Here is a 25592-nt window from a genome sequence, read left to right on the forward strand (position 1 = left end):
CATCCATGTGTGGCAGTCATCAGATGTTATGCTTTGCATTCAGGTGAAACTGCTTGTGTACAGAGTATGCATCAGCTCTTCGCATACATACAATTTAAATATGAGAAGAAGTACTTGATTATTTTTTGTCTGTTTAAAAGAGTAATTCTAAGCTAAAGGAAAATAAATTCTTTGTTTTATTAGTATTCATTTTGAGAGCAATGATAGAGTTTCAATATTGATAGAGCACCAGCTATCTGTGGACAGTAAGGGTGGTATTACTGAGTGAAAGAACTTGAGCCTGGATGTTAATTCACATACTTCTTTTGCAGTTAGTTGTGTGTTTACTTATATGGCTCTAGTGTCGAAGATATTGGTGAAAAGTTTGAATAAGATCAAATATGGCCAGCATGCACATTTTTAGCATCTTCTGTGAAAAAAATTGGCTGCTGTTCCTTTCTGTAATACACTAGTTATGAGAGGGCTAAGTTCTTATGCAACTTTTTGAAATGTAGAAAGAGATTACATTTCTCTGTGTTTTCATAAGGGGTACATCTCAATGCTGTATTTATTATCTTGACAGCCAGAAGTTTATGCTTCAGTATACCACCAACTAACTGTTGAGAATAAAGTACAGTATTCCCCCCTTATCTGCAATTTCACTTTCCAAGGTTTCAGTTAACGGTTGACTGCAGTCAACCACAGTCTGAAAATACTACATGGAAACTTCCAGAAATAAATTATTCATAAGTTTTAAATTGCTCACCATTCTGAGTAGTGTGATGAAATTGCTTCTCATCAGGAGATTTAAGAAAACTTCTAAAAAAGCTGCACTGATTCTGAATTGCTGGATATTGTGATAAAGATAAGTTTTTAAAAGTAGAGCTGTAAACCACATTAATAAACACTTTCCTAAACTTTTAAACTCCTTGAATTTGAGTTACTATGCCATATTTACTCACGTTATGATATTGTTCTTGCCATTCTTTGACAGACCCCTTATCCCTCTGGACAGAATGCAGGTCCAACCACGTTGGTATACCCTCAAGCTCCTCAGACAATGAATTCACAACCTCAGACCCGTTCTCCGGTAAGTAAGCAGAAACTTGTTCTAGATAATATTCTCCACCTAAGTTTGTGTTTGGAGTAGCTTAGGTTCTTTTGGCTAATATTTTTACTCGATTTTAGAAAATTTTTACCAAAACAACTTTTAAAATTATTATTACTATTATTATTGGATAGCATTGCATTTTCAGACCTTTCCTATAGGAATAATTTGAATTTATTAAGAACAAGAAGAAATGGAGCTTTTTATCTTCTTTTACTTTTCTGTGTCATTCAAGTTCTGGTTGCATTCAAGTTCACTTCATCTCAGCTCTTAATTTGTTATTTGTACTGTTCAAAATTCAGGAGAAGTGTAAAGCATGATTTTGAAAGTAAATTAAATTTCATTAATTGGACTCTGAAATTACAGTGTTTTGGGAAGTATGACTTCTGAATCGTTACTAGATCAGTTCTAACTGTTTGACTGTGTGGACATATGCATGACTTACACCAATAGTGTATTTATTTCTTCAGACGGTAAATAAATTGTCATACAAGTGTAAATGCTATCATCCTCTTTGCTCATCTTTTACATGGATTGCAATAAGTATTGCAAAGACTGAGAATTTACTCAAGGTTCATCCTTCTGTTTCACAAAAGTGTACAGTGGCTTCAGCTGTCCATTCCTTAGAATGTTGTTTCCTGCCCTGCATGATTAGTTTTTGCTAGAAGGTGCTTCTGTAACATCTCACATTGTCTCTCACACCCCTACTTGTATCTCAGCTCTGTGTTTTCCTCAGAATACAGGGATCTTCTTTTGGTTCTCCACCTTTGCTTTTTTGCCTGTAGTACAGGAATATTTCATTGCATTAGCTCCTGTTCATTTGGTTTTATGCATGAATTTAGGAATATTGAAATATGTGATAGAATTGCTCAAAGAACTAGGAGATCACAGACTTCACCAAAATGTAATCTCTTTCTTATCCTCCTCCTACCTTCCTTTTCCCTATTGCCCTCTTCTCCAATACCTGTTCTTAGATCCTGGTTCTTCCCAGGGGGTGGAACCATTCTAAGGAGGTGGGACTTTGGTCCTAGTTGCCTGTTTGCTTGTCTGGGTTTTTTTGTTTGTTTTTTGTTTTTTGGGTTTTTTTGCCGAAATGGTCAACAAGATGTCTGATGCAAGTTTTGTTCTGAGAGTGGTTTGGGAATGTGGACACTTGACTACTTGGAGTGGGCCTGAGATCTCACCAGATTAATTTAGATAGGCCCCGGTTCTAATCATTAAACATGGAACGTTGTGGTAAGCTCTTATTGCAAAGGATTCTGTGGCCCTTTTTACCCCTCTACCCCTTTTATAATTATTGGGGGGAAAAAAAAAAGAATTAAATTTACATGGTTAGAACTGGCGCAAAACCTGACTGAAGAGCTGCATCTCTAAACCAGTTTTTTTGACAGCCCAGCAGAACAGTGCCAATACATTGCACAGACAACTGGAAGAGGAGGAAGGTTTTGGAACAGACTCCCGTTTACAGGTCCTTGGCTGGAAGAGGCTGGATAAAATACTGCATTGTAAGCAATATAACAAACTGTACTTCTTGCAGGCAGTGGTGCCTCTGGCACTCATTATTTTTGACCACATCCATTTATTGGCTGATGAACACAAATGCACTGATTGCTTCCTCTCTGGAAGTCTAACCTAGCATGGCAGTTTTTGCCAGGCACAGTGGGGAAAAGAATAACAAATTGGGTGGGTCTTCTCTATTGGGAATTAGACAGGAGTAATTTGGGGTTTAGATTCTTCTTTATTTTAAACTTGAAGAGGGATATCCCTTTCAGATGAATTTGATTTTAAAAGATAAATTTCAAGGCTTCTTTTTCCCTCTTTCCATTTTATAATTGAATATCAAGGGGAAAACTGTCTATAGTTGTCAGCCATTTTTCTGTGGTCATAAACTCTTCAGACACTATCCTCTATGCAATTTTTACCATCTGCTCTGCTAGTGACCATTACCACCCCCATTACTAAAAACCACACACATAACATTCCATTACGTACCCCAAAACAAGTGCAAGACTAGCAGACCCCACACTACTCTTGCTTGTTGTTTTGGGTCCAGTTTTCTTTGCTTCATTTGTGTTGGTGCTGGGAGGGTGAAGTTGGGTTTGGAATTTGGCAGGATTGCATTTCTTCTGACATCCCAAGTTGCCATAGTCTAGTCTCATCCATCCCACAGCTGTCCCAACTGGTGAGGAGAGGTAAGCTGTTGCACTAAGGAAGGAACTCTTCCCATGGCTTTGTAGAGCAGCTAAAGCTTACTCCGTTCTATTTCTGCATTAATGGGCCATTGGCAATTGCACAGTTTAGGCTTCTCTGTTCTTCCCTGGACAGCTGCCTTTGCAATCCAACTGGCTTCAAGTGGCCCCCCTCCCTCCTTGAGGTGATCTTTGTGCCTGTATTTCTACTTGATACTTAGTATCTTAGTTAAATTTATATTGTTGAAAGTCTTGTTTAAAAGTAAAAAAAATAGTGATAAGCTACCTATATGTTCCATTTTCTGGTTGTATTGGAACTCTTTAAACTGTAATTTGTTTTTTAATAGCTTCCAAAATAGTGAAACTATTGAATGCTTAATCGGGAGAGGGGGACAGTTTGGCTTTTGCAGTAACCTGTAACCATTGGTTATTTTTATATTCTGTGGTGCTAAGTGCCAAAGTTATATCAATATATGTTGGCCATGCTCAGTTACGAACTGTGCACAGAAGAGTGAGTGAGTGCGTGGGTGGGTGAGTGGGTGGCATTAACATTGGATCCAAGTTCACAGAAGACTGCTTTCCTTAATATCTACAGTCCTCACCATCTTAAAGACCCCTCTTTAAAAAAAAAGAAAAAGAAAAAGAAAAAAGAAACAAAAGTTTCTATTTTTAATATGAGCCAGCAGCGACTACAGTTTGTTCTGTTGCTTACAGTTACCCATAGGATTAAGACTATTGTCATTACAAATGAAAAACTCAATAGCCAATGGTGACTAGTGCAAAATAGACTAGGGTACTTTCCCACTAACTTTTTTTTTTAATATATGTGTAATTTTATAAGGTACTCCTCTTGCTCATAGAAAATTCTCTTTTGACTGGAACATTCCAAATATATAAAGTTTCAACTTTTATTTTAGAGCCTTAGAAATGGGGCCTTTCTGTGGAACAGTGATAAGACAGGTACTACTGTACTAAGGTTAATTTTTTAACGTGGCCCTTCTCTCCCATTTCCTTCAAAAGTGTCATGAAGAAACATCTCACTTCTACCCCCCCCCCCTCCACTTTAATACCACCTGGGTGGTATTAACCTATTCTTGAAACTTGATGTCCATAGTAGAGGTTTGATCTGTGTTCTTTTCATAGTTGGAAAACTGAAAATATAAGACATCAGTTTCTTTGAAGAGAAAATGTTCTGCAAGAACTGTAGCCGCCATTATCGTCATTCTGAAAAACTATTTTACAATGGTTGTTAGCAGATATAATGGCTGGCTAACACACTTTAATCGTACAGGTCATGGAGAGCTCATTAAGTTGTACTGAATAACTTCAAAATATGTTAAGGTACTTTTCATTACTTGAATAATAGGTATATATTTTAGCTTCTAAGGTAAATTCTTGATAGAGCTGTCTTCAGTCATTTCCTACATTGTGGCTTGTGACCCACTGCAATTTCTTGAAAATTTTTTATATTAAATAATGGCAGTGGAGGAAATAATTCCAAATCTCTTGCATATGCTATTGTGGGTAACTTAAATTCCGAGTATGAGGGTTTGTTTCTTAGTTCATCTTCAGTCTGGTTTACCCATTATAATGAGCTAACGGAAGGAAGGCTCAAACAACTGAAGGAAAATATGTATTTTAGCTCTTTAAATGTTTTAAGTAAAATCTTATAAGGTTTGCATTCAAAACTGCTTACTAAATATTTTCTGTTAACTGTTAAAGAGGGTGGTTAACGTTTCAGTAGTTAATGTGTAGGTAGCCAGTACATGACTCTACGTGCCCGAATAATTCCTCTGTTCTTTTTAGTAAAATCACTTTGGAAGCCCAGTTTTGCTCTGATGAAGAATTATTTGATCTTAGAGATTTTGTATTTAAAATTTGATGGGTGAAAAAGCTTTTTCTTCCATTCTAAGTTAGTGAAAGTAAGAGTTGGAATATGTATTATCTGCTTTCAAGTACTCTATGATTTAGCTAAGAAGTTAGGTTTTCTTTGGCTTTTATTCTCAATATCAGATAGCAGTAGGTACATGTATACAGTCTTGTGCTGTTGTGTATAAATAGTAATTGAGAGATTTGACTTCTTTTACTCTTTTTTTCTTCGTGAGCTTATAATAGTACCACTTTGATTATTCATGTTACAGAATGATGTTCTTTACTACTGTTTGCTTTCATATGCCTGGTATTAAACATTACTAGTAAATTGAATTTAAATATATATAATTATTTATATATTTACATATATTTATATATCATACATATATTTTACATATATTTATATATGCTTATATATTTATAATAGATAAATTTTAATCTTTAACTCCAAGAAACAAAGGAAGATACTGAAATTTCCATTTCATGTGTGAGATATCCATTTAACTTAAGTAAATTTGAAATCCATCCTATTACATTCTTTATTTCCTGCTGGACATTATAATTACCTCCTGGCTATTTCTTGTAATGTAAAAGCATTTCTCATTCCCTCTAGTTATATCAGTTGCATAAGCATAGTTGACTTTTCATATGTTTGTCTTAATATAACCACTTAGTGTTTCAAACTTTCTTTTGCTTTATTTTAGGGTTTAAAAAAATTCCTTTCAGAGAAGCACCTTTATGTGCCTAACAGCTTAGCTGTTTCTCTCCCAGCTGATAAATGGCAAACTATTTCTGGTAGAGGTGTTAACCTCTTGACTCTCAGTACCTGTCTGTCACTGTCCTGCAGCAAAGCTTTGACTGTTTGTGTTTTTTTTTCTTGTGGGTTTTATTTCTTTTGGCATAATGTGTGACATTTTGGTTTTTGTTGTGGTGTTTCTGACTCTTTGTGCCTTTCCTTTTGTGTTTGTTTTCCCTCCTTTTCTCAGTTTGCAGCGGGGCCTCGACCTGCCCATCATCAGGTACTGTACCCTTGCCCCTTCACTATTACCCTTAACTAATAGGTGGGGGCTTTAGTAGTTTCTGACTCTTAGAATGCTGCCATTCCATGGACCCACTCAAACTACTCTTTTCCGGAGTAGCTTCGGTCTGAGGTAATACAGTTCTTTTTGTATTTCACAGCATTTTGTTATTAACAAACCAATTTCCTTCTGTTTATTACACAGTTTAAAAATAATAGAGTTTTTTTACTTTGCAAAAAATAATTGCTCTGAATTTAGAGGACCTTGAAAATGTTTAGATATATTAAGCCCTTACAGATTTTGTGGATACCTGTATTAAGTTTAAATTTAACTGAATGGAATAGGCAACATTCTAAGGGTTTTCTGTTAACATCCTGATGTAACTTGTATTGATGTGTATAAAATAGCATTAGTATTTCTAAAACCACTTAATCTCAGTTACTAACTTAGACCTAATAACAGATTCATTAACAATAATATACATTCATTTGCTGCATAGAACTATCTTTATTCTTAGGATATATAGAAAATAGATACCTTATTTAATTTTAATATTTTTAGCCTATTTGTTCTTTTTGAAGTAATTGTATAAATAAAAATTTCAAAAATGTATATGCAGACACTAGTTTACTTAGCAGGAATATACTAGAAGGGATGGTTTGGGAGAAAGAAAAAGACTTGCAGGGTTTTTTCCCCAAAGTGTTCTGAAACATTTTCTCATTCTATAGTAGAAAGAGCCTACTAAATTCTAAATCTGATAGATCTGGGTTTATATTACCAGTCTACTGTGTAACCTACCAGCTGAGTTAAGCAGTTCTTTTTCTGAACCTCAGTTTCCTCTTATGTAAAATGGGATAAATACCCTTTACATCACAGATAATATATGTAAGTCAGCTACCATAAAATAAGCAGCCAGTAAGTGTTGGCTACTTTTAATATTGTCATGCAACTTAGTATGGTTTGATAAAATGAGAGGAATATTACCAGCGTTTACCTGTGGTATCATATTTAGAATTCTTATTACTGAGTAAATGGTTATTGTTTAATTGAAGCCTTTCATTATCTAGCAGTGATTTAATACAAAGCTCTACTTCTCAAAATACAGTCTTTCCAGTTTGGACGATGTAAAAGCCAAGCAGATTCTGAAGTGTTAAAGGCATTTTGCAGGAGAACTCAGAGGTGGTTGTATGAAGTGGATGGCAATTCTCTGGATATGATAAAGAAAACTCAGGGGTATCTTTTACTTGATAGAGATAGCATTGTTAAAATACTTTAAGAGCTTGGACTTTGATGTCAGCTAGACCTAGATTTAACTCTTCCTTATTAACTGGGTGTTCTTGGGCAATCTACTTACTGCTTTCAGCCTCAGTTTTCTCATCTGTAAAATGGGGACAGTATCAATACCATCTCAGGACTAATGTGAAGAGTAAATGAGATAATACAAATAAAATGATTAGCAGAGTGACATAGACTACGAATCTAGAGGATAAGATTACTAATAATTAAAAAAATAGATAATCTCTTAGGTAAAAAGATTGATTATACATTTTTTTGGTAACAAATCTAGTCAAGGGCCATAATAAAGGCAGGGTTTGCATTTTAGTCAGGGGTAAAACCAGTTACTCCTGACAGAAAGCTGGAAGATCTCTGTTCAAGAAGCAGAGTAAAAAGAAACTAGTGATTCAGTAAAAAGGTTTCTGAGCTCCTTCATATAAGGCTAAGTATTTCTATTGCTTGGGTTCAGTTGCAGTGGTCCTCAGATAGGGATGTTGTATTTAAGCCTTTATATATTGTCATCTTTGGGAAAATCTATTGTTTTTTGGGTTTTTTTTTAAAGAATACCAGGTGTGCCTTTTTTAAAAAAATTTACTTATTTTAATTTATTTATTTTTGGCTGTGTTGGGTCTTCGTTTCTGTGAGAGGGCTTTCTCTAGTTGTGGCAAGCGGGGGCCATTCTTCATCGTGGTGCGCGGGCCTCTCCATGTCGCGGCCTCTCTTGTTGCGGAGCACAGGCTCCAGACATGCAGGCTCAGTAGTTGTGGCTCACGGGCCTAGTTGCTCCGCGGCATGTGGGATCCTCCCAGACCAGGGCTCGAACCTGTGTCCCCTGCATTGGCAGGCAGATTCTCAACCACTGCGCCACCAGGGAAGCCTGGGAAAATCTATTTTTTAAAACTTTCTTCTGAGCCTAAAGGTTTGTGATACACTTTATCTTTATTTAATTCCAACAACCAAGGAAAACTTTAAGAAATCTTACTGAGAAAAGGTTAATTTCTATGCTGAAATCATTTTTCATGTGTAATATGTCTCAAAGAAAGTATTGGCAGATTATCCTTCATTTATTTGTAGGATGATGCTTGTGAAATTACAGCATGTTTCAACCATTAAAAAAGTAGAACTATATATGTATATATATTTATTATTTATCTTTTAGCAAGAAACCCACACTAGTTCTTGAAGATGGGTTCTTGAGATGCAGCATAAATCCAGAGCATTGCTTTTGGATACAGAAACTTCGGGTAGCTGGCCGCTTTTACTCTGGTATTCTTCCTTCCTAAATACAATTAAAATTTTTTTCTTTATACCTCACAGAATTAAGTGAGTAAGGAAATACATAACCTTGGCTCAGGCTGCTGCAGTAGCTACCTTGGAGAAATAGAGGAGGGGAGAGTGTGGTTGAAGTGATACTGCTGAGCAGCATGTAGTTGAACCAGCGTTGTGGAACAGCATGGAGTACACTGTTAGGAAGAGTTTGCTGTCTCGTATCCATGGATGTAGGAGCCAGTTCAGCTTATTTCACTGTGGAGTTGGTATTGGCATTTTGGATGAAGTAACCAGCTATGAAAAACTGCCCTGTATATTGCAGTTCCTTTAGCAACTTTTGGGCCATACATGCCAGTGGAATTCCCCCAATGACAATTTAAAAAACAAAACAAAATACACCTTCCTACATTTCCAGATACACTCTGTGGAGGTGATACTATTTCCCATTTAAGAATCCCTGGCCGAAGTCTGTATTTAAGAGATCTTCTCCTCAAACGTAAGCCAAGTAGAGACCTAAACCCTAAGAGGTTCATGGAGAAGCATGGATTCATGCTCATAATACAAAACAAGACATATAGAGGCTTGCATAATGAAAGCGATACAGTTGATAACAAAAGTTGAGTGGTATACAGAAAATACATTTTTTAAGGGAAAACATCTTTGTCCTGGGATATTTTTAGTTTGTTGTGATTAAGACTCAAAGTTGAAGGCCCAAATGGTTTTTTCATCTACGGCTGTTTGCTTTGGCCAGAAAGAATTAAATCAAGGGTTAGAGTTAGTCTTGACTAGTTAGAATTAGTGAATAGATTTCTCATTTCTCCTTTATTACATTATTCATCAGAGACTACCTTTCCAATCATATATCCTTTCATGCTTTGATCTCAGTTTTTTTACAGAATAATTTGATGCTGGATGATGTTTCCTATGATTGATGTTCCTAAAGTCCCATAGTAAATACATAACTTCTCGTGGATGTTTAGTAACAATTGGTTCTATAAACTGTTGACTAAATATAATGCACAAGGTGAGCGTTGTGAGTTCAGTTTTATTTGGGGCAAAATGAGGACTATAGCCTGGGAGACAGCATCTCAGATAGCTCTGAGAAACTCCTCCAAAGAGGTAGAGGGAGCGAAAGTCAGTTATATATGTGATTTTGGTGAAGGAGGAGTACATGTAATCAAGCACACATTTTTTTGCAGAAGTTTGCTGCTAGTCTCGTGAAGGTTACCGCTAGTCACGAGGAGCAGACGTCACCATGAATGATTTTAGTGCTTTTCTAGATATGAGGAGATGCAAGTATTGGGCTCATAAAATCTTCTTCTGAAAATATCTAACTATCTAAAGGCCTGTTCTGTCAGTTTTTCCCAGAGCACAGAGGGCCTCATTCCTGATCGCCACCCTGAAACGTGTGTTGAAGGTCAGCGGCTGCAGCAGCTTGTGATTTAATCCTTGTAGAGGCAGATGGCAAGTGCCAATTTTTAGTTGGCAAAACGATGCAAAGAAAAAAAAAAATCAATAGTTATTTAGATGAGCTATTTGAAGATAGTTTCTTGGGAAAAGAAAACTAATAATCTAGTAATCTAGAACCTATATATTTTTTCTTTGTAAAATGAAGTTATCAGAATTGAAATGAGACAAATAACAAGATTTTGGATGGTAAACATTTTTAGTTTAATACAACCAAGAAACTGCTGTAGGATGTGTATGTTTCTTGGAACTGCTTTTATTTAGAAGATCTTTATGTGTGGCCAGCCAGGGCTCTTTTTGAGTCCCTCAAGTCAGGGATACCATGTTCTAACTAGTATTATGTCAGCCACATCATCTTCCTGGTACAATTAATTTTTGGCTTTTGCAGGGATTCTTTAGATTAATAAGGATGTTCTATTCTTTTTGCATTTTATAATCTGAAGAGAGCTTTAGCCTTTAGCTTAGAATAACAGTTTTCTTCAAAGGTAAAAGAAAGTAGTCCTAAGTTATTTTATATGCAGAACACTCTTGGCTTTAGAAATATGTGAACTATTTTTATTCTGATGTTTGAAAATCCCAAGGTAATTAGAAACGGAAAGAACAGAACGTACACCCAGAATTAAAACAAGTGACTTGGTATAATGTAGATCTGGCTTGTGTTACTAACTTCATGTCTTTGGTCATTGAAGTTTGTGTAATTGTGGTTTAAAGTTACTTATGTTCCTGTCTTTATTTTACTTTTGGATTTCACAAGAAATAGCAAGTGTTGGTTATATACTATGGCTGAATAGTCTTTGCATTATGAGGAAAACCAGGGAATTGGTATTTTAAAGTGTTTGTGGAACAAAAACATTTTGCAGTATGTTGATACGTGATTTTAGTTCACACAGTGTTCAAATTAATTGGATTTAGCTTAAACAAATAATAAGCTTCATAAAAAACAGTGTTTGGCATCAAGCAGTATGTTACCTGGGGCAAGCATTGAGACTATGCATGTTTTCCTATTGTAGTTTGGTTCTTTTTGCAAAAAGAGTTAAAAAAAAAGAAACAGCTGGCTTATGTTTATCCCCTCCTTCCAATATGACCTCTAAAGGTTTCTGTTCTCCAGGTTGTGCTGTTACATTTGAAGTCCTAGTCCTTGGTAGAGAAATATTTGTATTGCTCTAGACATTTTCTTAGATTTGGAAAATAAAATAAATGAAGACTTTGGGTTTGCCTCTGGGGCCAGACCTGGCTGATATATCAGAGTTTAATGGTTAGGAAATCTGGCCAAGCATCTATGCAGTCTCATCACCAGAACTCTTGTGTTTTTCAGAGCTTGATGTAGGCCAGTGATGGGCAGTTTTATCTGGTGCCTTCCTCACAAGGAGTTGTAGGATTGCAGCAGAGACAGTGAAGAAAATACAGGTTGAGAGTTGGCATAACTGGGATTCAGTCTAACCTTTTCTGCAGACTAACCTTGGACTTCAGCTTTCTTATCTGTGAAATGGATAAAATATGCTTACAAATGATGTAATATTGAGGTGTCATAATAACAGCATGTTTCCTAAGGGTATTGTGACGAATAAAAGTACCAGCCTGTCACAGTGCCTGACACATAATGGGCCCTTGATAAGTGTCAGTTTCCTTTAGCAGTGAGACAGCCTACCTTTCCCCTTTCCCAAGCTATTTTTACCTATGAATGAAGTGTTCTCCAAGGATGCTTGTTTCCCAGACTCTGCATTATGATCTGATAGAACACTTTCTTCTTCCTGACAGAATCCTTAAGGGTTTCTTTCCTCCATCTGACATAATCTTCTACGGTAACACTGTCTAATAGAACTTTCTGTGGTGAAGAAAATCTTCTGTATCTGTGCTGTTCACTATAGTGGCTACTAGCCACATGTAACTATTGAGTGCTTGAATTGTGCATTGTGGCTGAAGAACTGAATTTTAAATTAAATTAAATTAAAGTAACTAAATATGGCTAGTGGCTACCTGTTGGACAGTTCAGCTATAGGGCTTACATCTCCTAATTCTTAGTGAAATCTAAATTATGTGACAATATATGTTACATGCAGGAAAACAAAGAATTTTACATGAATAACCTTCATTATAAATTGTTGTAAGTCAGCAGAATATCTGATTGATACTTGAATGATATCCCATTATATGGACTCTTTACTACTTGTCCCTTTCTAACTTGTCAGAAAATCATAGCACTAACATTTTTCTTAAGTACTTAATTTTTTAAAAGAGATATTAACCTAAAAATTTTTTTTAATTAATTTATTTATTTTTGGCTGCGTTGGGTCTTCTCTAGCTGCTGTGTGCAGGCTTTCTCTAGTTGTGGCGAGCGGGAGCTACTCGTTGCGGTGTGCGGGCTTCTTATTGCAGTGGCTTCTCTTGTTGCAGAGCACAGGCTCTAGGAGTGTGGGCTTCAGTAGTTGTGGCACACGGGCTCAGTTGGTCTGCGGCATGTGGGATCTTCCCAGACCAGGTCTCGAACTCGTGTCCCCTGCATTAGCAGGCGGATTCTTAACCACTGTGCCACCAGGGAAGTCCCAACCTAACAAATTCTTAATTGAGATCCTTACTGTTTACCCCTCCAGTAGGTTGAACTATATATGCAAAAAGCTAGGGATTTCAGAAACATATTTTTGATATGGTTTTTATTGCTTTGCAAATTAATAAGTACTCAGTGGTTTTTGACATAGGAAGAACTAATGTGATTGAATAAGATTTTTCCTGGTTACTGAAAATGAATAGGTGTTTTTCAAAGAATTTCTGGTTATTATATAGTTTTTTAGAGATATTTTTGTCTTTTGATGATTCGAGAGAGCAAAGTCATGAGAAAATGATATATTCTAATTAATAGCATCTGGGTAATTCCCTGGTGGTCCAGTGGTTAGGACTAGGTGCTTTCACTGCCAGGGCCTGGATTCAATCCCTGGTTGGGGAACTAAGATCCTGCAAGCTGCACAGCATGGCCAAAAAAAAAAAAAAAAAAAAAATTTAACAGTATCTTCAAAAAGCATTTATTACCATTGTTATTGGCCAGGAAACTTTGGTAAAGCTATAATTACTACGTCTTTAGAAGGATTTTCCAAGAGGTAACTTTTTCCTTCTTGCTTCTAGAGTGTTTCTGTGAAGGTCAGCAATCTTAAGTACCCTATAAATTCACCCTCTGTTTTAAATGTATCCTAGCCCTTTGGAGCTACCCAAAGTACCACGTCAAACGAGGGCTGTCATCTTCCTCTGCTGTTTTCCTGGCATACTAGTGGACCATTGAAAGATAAAAGACTAAACAGATTGAAATCAGGTTTGGAGATGATACTTACGTTGTACAAGGTTCTTTTCTCCTTACCTGTCCCGTTTCAGCATTTTTTATCAGTGACTTGGATTAATGCCATGCCTGTCAAATTTGGTGATGGTCATGTAGTTTTGATATTGCATGATATATTTAGAATCCCAAAAAAAAAAAAATCTGTGTAATCTGAAATGATGGGTTGAAATTAGCCAGACAAATTTTCAAAGGAATAAAATACTAGATTCCTATATGAACTTCAAAACACAACTATAAGAGTACACACAGAAGTGAAGAGCATGACTTATTGCCAGGTTATATATAAAGAATATTAAAGAATTTTAGATGATTGTAACTCAGTACTAATTGGTAGTAAAATGTGGTTGACAAAAGAGCTCCTGTGATCCTGTGATTCTTGTTCATTAATGGAAACAGAGTTGGCCAGAATAAAAGAGATATAGTGTTCCTTTATTCAGCAACAGATATTTATTGAGTGAGGGCCTGGTATGGTCTGGGCAGACCTGGATGTTTAGGTTTGGCTCTCTACTTTGAGAACTTTGAACAGTGGGAGAAGATTGAGAAAAAAGAGTTAGCTGGTTAGGGAATTTAAAAATCTTGGTTGGAGGGAGATGGGGTGGAGGGTGGTGATTGGCTTGGAACAAAAAATGGTGATGTGTAAGTTGGCAGTGGTGGCAGTCTTCAGATAACTCAGAGGTTTGTCACTCCTGGAGAGGAAGGATTTGACTTTGATGTGATTTTTTTGGGGATCGATGTCAGACCAGAGGGTAGATGGTACAGAGGGATAGATTTGGAGCCAGTAGAAGGAGAGACTCTTGCAGTGTCAGAACTCCATTTAACAATGAAATGGAACTGTGTCCTGAGTTGCTAAAGTCTCATAACCTCAAAGGCATGTCATATAAGAGATTCAAACTTTAGGTATATGGTTAGACTAAATGGCCTGTACTGTCCTTCCAAAACAGGATAGTTTGATTCTTTTAATGATTCTTCAGCACTCAGTGGAGAGGAAAAAGAATTCAGAAGCATTGAAGCAGTTTGGGAAAGCCTGTTCACATCCACACACTCTTTTCAATAAGCTGTGGTTTGCTGCCATGCCTACCAACTATTAAATCTAATTCTATATTTACAATTGAATGGTTAGGAGGGAGTACAAAAAAGAGGATCCGTTTCTTTTTATTTCTTTGCATGTCCAACCATTATACCTTTTCTAGTCCTGGAGATATTAGAACCTCGTGTGTGTGTGTGTTTGTGTGAGTGAGAGTGAGAGAGAAAGAGAGAGAGAGAGAGAGGGAGAAATGGTGTACTTTATAAAGGGAAAGACAAGCTCCAAATAGCCTGTCATAGTAAAAATCTTAGTGCAGTGAAGTTGAGTAAAAGTAGGCCTGTTAAATGTACCAAGGATAAAAAAGCATATGAACAAGTTTCAGTTACTCTAAGGGAGATAGAGAATTAGAATCTTGTAGGTAGGAGAAATTTGTTTTCCTGAATGATAAACATGAATTTCATGAGGTGACTGATGGAGTGTTTTTCTTACCAGAAATCAATTACGATTGAGGGATCTGCTACCCATCAGTGTAGTTTGATAAACGTCCTGCCATATCCCTTCAGCCTTTGAAAGGAAAAGATTTCTTCTGACTGATGTCACTTGTTTGAAATTATGAGGGTGTTCCATTTCATGAGAGTTAGAGTGTGTAACAGTTAAAAGTACAGGCCCAGAACCTGAATGTGTTTAAATTACACATGGCAGACCTTTAGCAAGTTACTTAATCTCCCTGTCCCTCAATTTCCCCATATATCTAATGGTGGTGTTAAAAATAGTACCTGCCTTAGAGGTTTGTTGTGAGGATAACTTAATATATTGATATATGTGAAGTGTTTAGAGTGGTACCTGGTAGCTTAAAGTGCTGTATGAATCTTCATGTTGTTATTTAGTGTTCCTGTTTAATGCAAGTTTCTACTTAGCTTCAAAGCTGAAATCTTAGTTTATAAAAAAAAAATATGGTATGTCCACATAACCACAAATTTTGTGTTTTACTGGCTCGGCTGTATGTTGATATTAAGAGTATCATTAGAAACATTTGTTTGTTTCTCTTTCAAAGCAGCTTAAGTAAACAGTCTTATCCTATTCAGAAATCTCCTTGAATAAAATGTAATCTCAGTTATTCTAGACAGGCTGGTTAAAAATTCCAGCAGAACAGGTGGAAAATAGTGGTGAGAGACGTATTTATGGGAAAACTTTACCCATGTCTATTTTTCTTGTTCTGCATAAGTTAATGGACTAGTTTCCTCTCTCTCTCTCCCCCTCACCTCCCCGTAACACCATGTGTCTTCAGGCAATAAGTACTCTGACAAAATTTGTTGATAATATAACCACAGTGGATCATCACCTGTATCCGTTTGATACTCTCCTTGTCTTGCCTGCCCTCTAGAGTTCATGGAAAAGGTTCTTACAGAATTAATCTTTTTATTCACTGTGTCTAACATCTAGTAGTGCTCAATAAGTTGAGCCAGATGAATGACCCTCCTTTCCTTGAGTCCGTAACAGTTTTGTGGCTCCTGTGATATATACACCGAGTTATAAAAATGGTTAGGTTCATTCCTGAAATGTATTCACAGCTCACATTGATGAATAATAGATTCTGTCTGCTATGTAATTAGAAGTGAAGTCTAGCCTGGAAAGTTTACTAGTCCAGTGTTCTTGGTTGCAACTGACAGAAATTCTTGTTATCTGTCACCAAAACTGTGTCAGTGGAGATAACTTGAAGACTATTGCTGTCATTGTGACCCAGCCCAGGTTCCTGTGCTATCACCCTTGCCTCTTGTATTTTCTTTTCATCTTCACCAACTACTCTCTGTAGTTTCCCCCATCTGGTTTCCCCATTCACTTCATTCTCCTGCTATACCTTACTGTCTGTTGCTTTTCTGTGACTTATTCTCTTTAGGGCTTTCTTTCCCCTGGGGTATGAGGGCTGAATGGGGATGAGCCTTGGGCACTGGATCCCAATTCTTCCAATTCAGCACAAGATGACAAGTTACTTCCTACCACCTGTGGGTAGCTTGATGCTGAAGAGTAGGACATGATAAGACCTGAGTGGGCCCAAAGGTCAAACTTGCAGTTATTTGGACCAATAGCAACACTCATGTCTGGAATTGTGAGACAACTCAAGAGATTTTGGAGCTAGACAGCATTTTTAGAGTATTACTATATTTCCCCATTTTAAAGCTGTAAGTGGCCTCTTATGTACCTGGTTAATTGAAAAGAGCAAGTTTCTGTCATGTGGAGCCTGGTAAAAGTTGAAAGGTTTAGGTATTTCTTAGGACTTTTGCAAACTTAAAAGTAACAAATGGCACTTCTACTGTTAACTCTCATCTCCATTGAAGATGGAGAGCAGATCACAGAGATGCTAAATAACTAATGCTGAGTCATGTCATGGGGGAGAGCCAAGAGTAGGAATCAGTAGTTCCAATGGTACTTGTCCACTAAGCATACATTTCCTTTCAAGCTGTTAATACTTTTGGCTACTATTAGAATATTTTTGCCACTGGATTTATTTACTTTCGATTAAATGTCATTCGATTCTTCAATTCCATGTGCCCTTGAATTCTCAAGTAGAGAATTGTCATTCTGATTTTCTAATCTTCTTTCTTCTCCTATTATTACTAAATAGAAAGAAATTTTTGTTGAGCTGCATGCTATGTGCTACCCCTTCCTACTGATCTATATGCTTTTCCATTGGCTTTCTTTCTGTTTCCTGCTGCTTTCTTGCTTCATAATTGAAGGGAGGATTCAGACCCATCCAGGTAACAAACTACTGGTTCTGCATGGCCTCTTTATTTCTCTATTCTCTTATTATTATTATTAGAGGGAGATTGATTGTCTGCTGATGAATACACGCATTCACGGTGGGAATTTACTATTGGTATATTGTTTCAAGGCTTTTAAGCCTGCAGTGAAAACCATAAACAACCACAAGTACTGGTTACCATTTGAAAGATTTGAGATGTGCTCCTTCCAGACCATTCTCAAGCCTGTCTAGATTTTCCGCTTTTATTGCAAACTATTTGAGAAAGCAAAATTGGGTTCAGTTTAGTATGAGATTGCCACTATTTGCAAAATGAAGGCTTTTCCTGTCATGTGACAATTAGCATGTGACAACCCTACAGATGGTTTTAGTTTAATTTGACCTTGATAAACTGAGATGAAAATTTTAATGTCCAGAAAGATTTATTGTTATTCTAAATACTTTATAAATGACTTGAATGGTAGTTTTTTAGGGGACTACTTTAATTTTTAATAAGTTGATAATGAGCTATCTACTCTTTATGAAAGAAGCAATGCTTTTATACAACAGAACAACTTTTAGAGAGATACCAACTACCCCTTTTGTTATATTTTACCACACATTTTAAAATTAATAATTTATGGTATGGAATTTTTAGTTTAAATTATCTGAGATTTCATTTTAAAAGTGAGGCTGCCCTACTGTTTTCAAATGAGTGACAGTATTGATCAAAGCGTGAATCGGTGTGGCTGTGCCTCGTGTGGAATGCTTTTTGTGAACCCAGATATAGGCAATTAAGTCTCTTTTTATGTATGTTGTATTTCTAACTCAAGTTGATAAGATTTTTATAAGTGGAAAAAGGAGAAAGCTCAAGATAGTAAAATTTACATACTGCCCTTTGTAAAAAAATATATATATATATTTTTTTCTCCCCTCCTCAGTTTTTCCAGAGGCCTCAAATACAGCCTCCTAGAGCTACCATCCCGAACAGCAGTCCTTCCATTCGTCCTGGTGCACAGACACCCACTGCAGTGTATCAGGCCAATCAGCACATCATGATGGTTAACCACCTGCCCATGCCATACCCGGTGCCCCAGGGTCCTCAGTACTGTATACCACAGGTAAAGTATCTCTCAGATCCGTGTGGTCCATCAGCAGAGTGGGCATTAACTCAGATTCTCATCAGAGGGAACAGGGAGGGTGGCTGGTAGCTTTGGTTTTTAGTGACGTGTGAACTTCTTTGTTGGATATAAGTCTAAGCCATTTTGTCATTTTTCATAATATCATAAGGAGATATTTCATCTCTTAAAATTTTCTAAGATGATAGAGAAATTGTTTTTATATCCTAGCTTTCCCCCAATCCCTTACCCACAACCAGCTGCTCTAAAATAGAGTTCATAACTACCTGTTCCAGTAATACCATTCAGTGTCATTGAAAGCTGTCAGCCTGAAATAATTTTACAATGAGCTGATGTCTGCCTGTGCCCTGATTTGCTGTATGGCTTAAGGCACACCTTTTTTACATCCTCATTACATCTTTTTTTTTAATTGAAGTATATTTGATATACAATATTGTGTTAGTTTGAGGTGTGCAGCAAAGTGATTTGGTTATACATATGTATATTCATTTTTTTCAATTCTTTTCCATTATAGGTTATTACAAGATACTGAATATAGTTCCCTGTGCTATACAGTAAATCCTTGTTGTTTATCTACTCATTGCATCTTAATGGCAAGCAGGTGTTTTGAATGTGTTTAACAAAGTGGCTTTGCCTCCTTTAAATGATTCTCTTACACACACATACACACACACACACACACACACACCTTTATTTTTCCATAGTAAGCTACCTTCATGTTACTTCCTAAATGTCTGTAACCCCTCTCTTGCAGTACCGTCATAGTGGTCCTCCGTATGTTGGGCCCCCACAGCAGTATCCGGTTCAGCCGCCAGGGCCAGGTCCTTTTTATCCTGGACCGGGACCTGGGGACTTCCCCAGTGCTTATGGTAAGTATGAAAAATTAGGCAATTTCTGCTAGTTTGTTGTGCTTATTTCATTTTGTTGTTTGGCAGGTCAGTTTAGGTAGTGAGGTTTGGTGGTGTGAAAGATTTTTAAATAAAATGTTGCAAACAGTTCTGACCTGAAAGCTTTTTTTGTATTTAGTTAATGACACCTTCTGAAGGAGCTGGTAATTCTGTTGCAAAGAGCCCATGTCTCAAGAGTGTGATGTCTGCTGCTGGCTCATGATTACCTAGATTGTTGCTGGATTTTTGCTGAATGCATAAATATACCTTATCTCCCTTACATGATTTCTTTTTTTCTAAGCATTTACCACCATTTACCAAAACATTTGTTAATGTTTTCTCACTAGAATGTAATATCCACGAAGGCAGGGAATTTTATTTGTTTTGTTTACTGCTATATCCCTAGCACCTGAAGAACAGTGACTGGCAGGCACTTAGAGAATACACATGGGATGACTGAATTTAACTCAGTATACCTGTGAGTCCTTTTCTGCAAAACTTTGGTAAGATCTGTGTCATGGGGAGGTTTTAAGGATTAGTTAAATGGAAATGCCTTGAAAAATTACAAGTATTTTTAATGTAGAGAAGCAAGCACCAAGCTTATACTTGGTGTGTGAACCGATACTAAACTAAGGAGTAATGAAAATTACTTATGTTATTCAGTAAATTTCTACAACATACCACACTTGTTTTTTTTCCTTAGAAGACGAATTATAAGTGATAAAATCAGCAAATACTAGAAAAGTTAAACTTTGACATTCAGTAAGGGGACTCCCCTGGTGGCGCAGTGTTAAGAATCCACCTGCCAGTGCAGGGGACATGGGTTCAAGCCCTGGTCCGGGAAGATCCCACATGTGTCGGAGCAACTACTCCCGTGCGCCACAAGTACTGAGCCTGCGCTCTAGAGCCCGTGTGCCACAACTACTGAGTCCACGTGCCACAACTACTGAAGCCCGTGCACCTAGAGCCTGTGCTCCGCAACAAGAGAAGCCACCGCAATAAGAAGCCCAGGCACTGCAACGAAGAGTAGCCCCTGCTCGCCACAACTAGAGAAAGCCCGTGCGCAGCAGGGAAGACCCAGCAAAAATATTAATTAGTTAATTAATTAAAAAAATAATTATTTAAAAAAAAATTCAGTAAGCATTGCTCTTTTCCATTACAGCAAGGACATATTAAAATTTTAACTTGTTCTTTTAAGATGGTAACCCACCCTAGATAAATATGTACCCACTAACTGATTTCCTAACATTGGGATTAGTGGCTCAGTTAAAAACCTTTATAGAATAATTGATGGGTATTAGAATAACCCAGGAAGGTTTCCTTTAGGTTTTGAGGTGAAATAGGCAAAGCAACCAAGTGTTACCTAGCTTTACTTCTTTTAGAAAAGGAAAACCTTTCTGTTACTTGTGAAACTGCTGCTTCAAAATGATATACTTTAAAACTTCATTAAATGTCTCAAATATATATGTTTATTTAACATGGCTTTATTAAGTGGTATTTTTACTAAGAAATACTTGATATTTTCAGAATAATACATGTTTACACATATGTTTAAAAGGAAAATAATATATGCACGTTACCCAGCTTTAACATAGAATATTGCCAGTACTGTTGAGGTACTTGTGCACCCCTTGAACTTAGCTTTAAGGCACAGTTTTCACACAAGTCTAGTGCCTTTGTATTGGTACTTGCTCTGAAATTTTAAATCCAATTAAAATTATTTTGAGGTGTAAAATTGGCTGTTGTTGTTATCTAGAATTTATTGAATAGAAAAACTTTAAGATGAGATTATCTGTCAGAGTAAACATGCTGAAATTAACAATATTTCTCTTTCAAATCCATGTTGCAAAGGGAATGCAATTGTAGCTTCGAATTTACAAAATTATTTTGAAAGGTTTCTCACTGATTTTAGTCTACTGTTTATTTACAGATCACATAAATGATTTTTTGACTCAGAAAATATCATCATTATTATAAGTCTGTGCCAGCCCTCTTTCTTGCTCTTGAAACTACTGCTGCAGTATATATGGAAACAATATAAATGAGTTTACTAGTAGAGATATTTTGATGATGTGGATGTACAGTATTATAACATTTTGGTTTTATTTATTTCTATTATATATAAGCCATATTTATTTATTTTTACAAAAAAGCAATAGACTGAGGTGCAGTTGTGTCTCAGATATTGTTGATGTCTGTTCCTTGTGATAGATATTCTTTCTTCCCCAGGAAATTCTTACATAGATCCAATAGACATTGAGTAGGTAGTTCATCACCTAGATTAAAACACTGTTTTCCTAGTTTCCTTAAGATTAGAAAGACGATCTTAAGATAGTTTTTCATTATGAAAATAACCAAGTTGATGAAAAATACAAATAATGTAGGGCATAAAAAGTTGAAATAACCAATTTTTGTCCCTCCTTACTCCCTAAAGAAATAATGATTTAACAGATTGAAACATATTTTTTTCATTCATATTTAAATAATTTTTAATGCAAATGGGGACATACTATTTTTAATGTTCTAAAACTTCCTGTTTTTTTTCCCCATCTCACGACATATTCATGGACATCTTTCCATTTCATTGCCTATAGAATTTCAAGCTACATAGTATTCCATTTTAAGAATAAATCATAATCTAGTTCTCTGCTGATAGAAGTTTAGGTTCTTTTTGTTATTTGGGCAGGTGTTTTAGTTTTAAAGCCTGTCACTAGTTAGTATGTTTTTATCAGAATCAAAAGTTGTAATCTAATAGTTCCCGTCAATTATAGATCCTCCAGCTATATTGCCTTGGTCTTATGGTCTAGAAGCCATAATCATTCACTTTCTATTGCCTTTTCTTGGAATCTCCCCTTCTCTTACCTTTTCACTTCCATTTCTTAATTCCCCTCTGATCCTGATGCCTCCCCTTTCCTCTTCACCTCTTCACCTGTCCTGATCTTGGGTTGGGTTAAAGGTGGGTGTGGGGATGGGCTCCTAGTTCTGTGTTCCAAAGCAGGAGTCCTTTCTTCTAGGGCAGAGGCCCTTCCTTTATCTGAACTGGCAAGGAATGAATCCAAGACTTGTTCCTTCTTGCTCTACTGCTGGAGTTTGTGAGTTGGGTGGGCTTTTTTCCCCCCAGAGTTCTTAGTTCTTCATCCTTAACTTTGCACTTAACTCCTGCATACTAACAGTTTACTCCCCTGCTTGGTTTAAGCCTTGAACAGTGGTTCTCAAAAAATATTCCTAACTACATTGAATTTCAGTAACAAAGATCATAGAATTCTGTATAATTTTTGCAGTGTTTCTACAGTGTTGAGGAAAAATAACTAATGAATAGTATTTTCTCAGTGTCGCTTTTCAGTTTTTCTCTTGTCAGTGTTTCTTAAATATTTTGATGTTATATCAGAAATACCTCATGGAGACTGAAATTGTTTCCAGGCCAACCCTAGAGGGTGATCGCCCAAGATGAAAAACATAGTTTTGGGAGCAAAGGGATGTGGTTGATGGTGGCAGTGATGTTGAGGAAGAAAAAAAAGATTGAGAATTTACAGTGGTAGATGGCCCCGTTCTCTCTTACTTCAAACCAGTATACTCTCCTTTTTTCTCACTCTGTCATGTCATTTCCCTTTCCTTCTGTCATCTTCTTTCCACTCTTTTCCTGAGTCTCTGTGGGGGCTTGGGCACCTTGTTCAGCTTGTAAGAGCTGAGGGAGTCATTGTTCCCCGTAGTGTGTGTAGGTATGAAACTTTTTTGGCACCTCAAATTCAGTTTGATTGTGTTTTCGCAGAGCGGCAATACATTATTATTATGGGTATATTATGAGATAAATTGATTTTTATGTGCCAGCCTGCATATTTAACCACTATATTTATCTTTGTTTCTATGGAAAATTGAAGGTTTTGAAAGGTTTTGGAAGACCTGCAATGTGAAAGACATTTGTGCTAAGTATTCTGTGGAATGTAGATGTTGAGGTATTCTCCCTGCCTTTAAGGAATTTGTGTGATGTTTGTGCTTGGGGTTTTGCCAATGAGATGAAATCTAAATATTGACTAGACCAGTTGTTCCCAGATCTTTCAGTATCCTGGGCAAGTGAAATATAAAGTAAAGTAAAATAAAGGAAGAAACATACATGACTATTATATTTAAAATTTTGCCAATAAGACTTTTAAAGCAGACTGCTACTTATTGTATCATTTCCTATAGGAAGGCTGTTTTAACAACAAAAGAGTAAGACTGAAATAATTTCAAAAAAGGAACAGTCCTTTCCAAAAATGTCAAGTTGGCAAGCCTGTAGTTGTGTGTGTATGTGTGTATTTCATGGTTATTATTGTATATATTTTGCCATATATCATTGGCACCTTTTATATAGACTGGGGTTAGGAGAACCACTGATATAGAATAAGAGTCAGCAAACTTTTTCTATAAAGGACCATATATAGTAAATATCTCAGGCTTTGCGGAACTAGAATCCCATCCCCACACCCACCTTTAACCCAAACCATTCAGCTCTGCCATAGTAGTGGGAAACCAGCCATAGAGAGTAGATAAAGTGTTATTTGTGGGTGTCTTCCCATAATACTTTATTTACAAAATAAATGGTATTAAGCTGAATTTGGGCCTCCTGATCTAGACAAACCTACCTCATTCCATGAATAAGAGTTCCAGAGACATTAAGTAACTTGCCTGATAAATGGTATGCAAAAGTGATTCACATTTTTAATAGAATAAAATAAATGTTTTAAATGTCCCTGCCTATGTAAGAAGTTGGATTAGATTATTTTTAAAAAACCATTGTTTGGTAGGGCAGAAGGCCTGCTCTGCTGGGGTCCATAGTCGACTAAATGTTTTACTAATTTAGTGTTTAACTCCCCACTATATTGAGATTATCCTATTCTGCCAGGTTTATTCAGCTGGTATTTATTGTGCATATATTATACATCAGCCTCTGCCCCAATCATGTTGATTCAGAACTGATTCATTAGAAGAATCTGATTTTTTTTTTTTAAGGGATGTTTTACCTTTTGGATCTTATTTCACTTAGCTTAAAAAATAAGGCAAGGTGAACCAATTGTATTGCTTGTGTAACAGCATTTGAAACCAATTTTAGGGGATTGTTTTGTTTTGTGAGTTTTGGAGCTAGTGACGTAATATGGTAGTATAGAATTGCTTATTTGAGCTCTGCTTTGATAATACTTTGCTCACTTACTAGAGGATAGCTAATGTGTTTTTGTCTTTGAATTTATTCAAATCCTAGTCATGCTGTTTACATCAACCCTGTTTAGTTCTTTTCCAAATCTGATTCTCGAAACCTGATTGATACCTGCAGAGTTCTGATACTGCAAATCATAGTGCTTCCGAGAAATTTCCACTTGAGGATTATTATTATGAAGATGGTGGGGATGGTGAAGATGTCAATGATGACAGTGATAATGGAGCCTACATTATTTGACTTTTTACTAAAGTACCAAGGATTTTATCAGTATTAACTATCTTCATACACATTTCTTTCCTTCTTGTTACTCTGACTGCTATCCATCTCTCCCACTAAAGGCCAGTCATCACTTGTGCACCCATCCTATATATGTACCCATTTAAGGCTGTTACTCTAGCAGTTCTCTTCTCTCTTTCCTACATTATCATTTTTTTTCTCCCTCTGCTGGATTAGTTTTATCAGCATACAGGTATATTGTTTCATTCCCATCTTTTAAAAAAAAAAAGTTTTTTTTTTAACTTCATATTTTTGTCCACCTATAGCCCATTTTTCTGCTTCCTTTAAGACTTTTAAGAAAAAGAGCTGTCTGTACTCACTGTCTTCATTTTCTGAAGACAGATGAGGATGCACACCTCCACTCCCACCCCAAACAACTTTTGTCAAGGTCACCAGTGAATTCTACTTTGCTAAATCTTAATTGACCTCCCAGTACCATTTGACATAGTTAAGCACTCTGCCCATTCTTGGACCATTCATCTCCTTTGCTGGGTTTTCTTCATATCTGTGACCTCTAAACAACATAGAGTGCCTTGGGAGTTCCATGGTGATCCAGTGGTTAGGACTCCGTGCTTTCACTGCTGTGGGCCCAGATTTGAGTCCCTGGTCAGGGAACTAAGATCCTGCAAGCAGTGCAGCGCCGCCAAAAAAAGGTCACTATTTTAAAAAATAAATAAATAAACAGCATAGAGTGCTTCAAAGTTTAGTCCTTGGGCTTCTTTTCTGTTTGTACTCATTTCCTGAGTTACCCAGTCTCATGGTTTAAATACTGTCCATCTAGTCTAATTCCAAAATGGATACCTATTCTCCGACTCCAGACTTGTGTCTCTTT

At 36.6% G+C, this 25592-nt stretch overlaps 1 protein-coding gene across 24 annotated transcripts in view; it reads left to right on the top strand.

Moving 5' to 3' along the window:
- EIF4G3 (eukaryotic translation initiation factor 4 gamma 3) overlaps nt 1–25592 on the top strand; it is a 367587-nt gene that overhangs the window by 177378 nt on the left and 164617 nt on the right. For 6 of the 24 annotated variants that reach the window (XM_082448365.1, XM_082448374.1, XM_082448367.1 and 3 more), the window contains 3 exons: nt 974–1069; nt 18206–18385; nt 19158–19272. In XM_082448365.1, coding sequence (XP_082304491.1) covers nt 974–1069; nt 18206–18385; nt 19158–19272 — 391 coding nt within the window. Of the gene's footprint in view, nt 1–973; nt 1070–2478; nt 2593–6134; nt 6168–17262; nt 17284–18205; nt 18386–19157; nt 19273–25592 lie in introns of all 24 variants that reach the window. The other 18 variants (XM_082448361.1, XM_082448380.1, XM_082448372.1 and 15 more) reach the window with 6 other exon arrangements.

Source organism: Balaenoptera physalus, assembly GCF_965194825.1.
Source record: "Balaenoptera physalus genome assembly, chromosome: 1".
NCBI classification, from domain to species: Eukaryota; Metazoa; Chordata; class Mammalia; order Artiodactyla; family Balaenopteridae; genus Balaenoptera; species Balaenoptera physalus.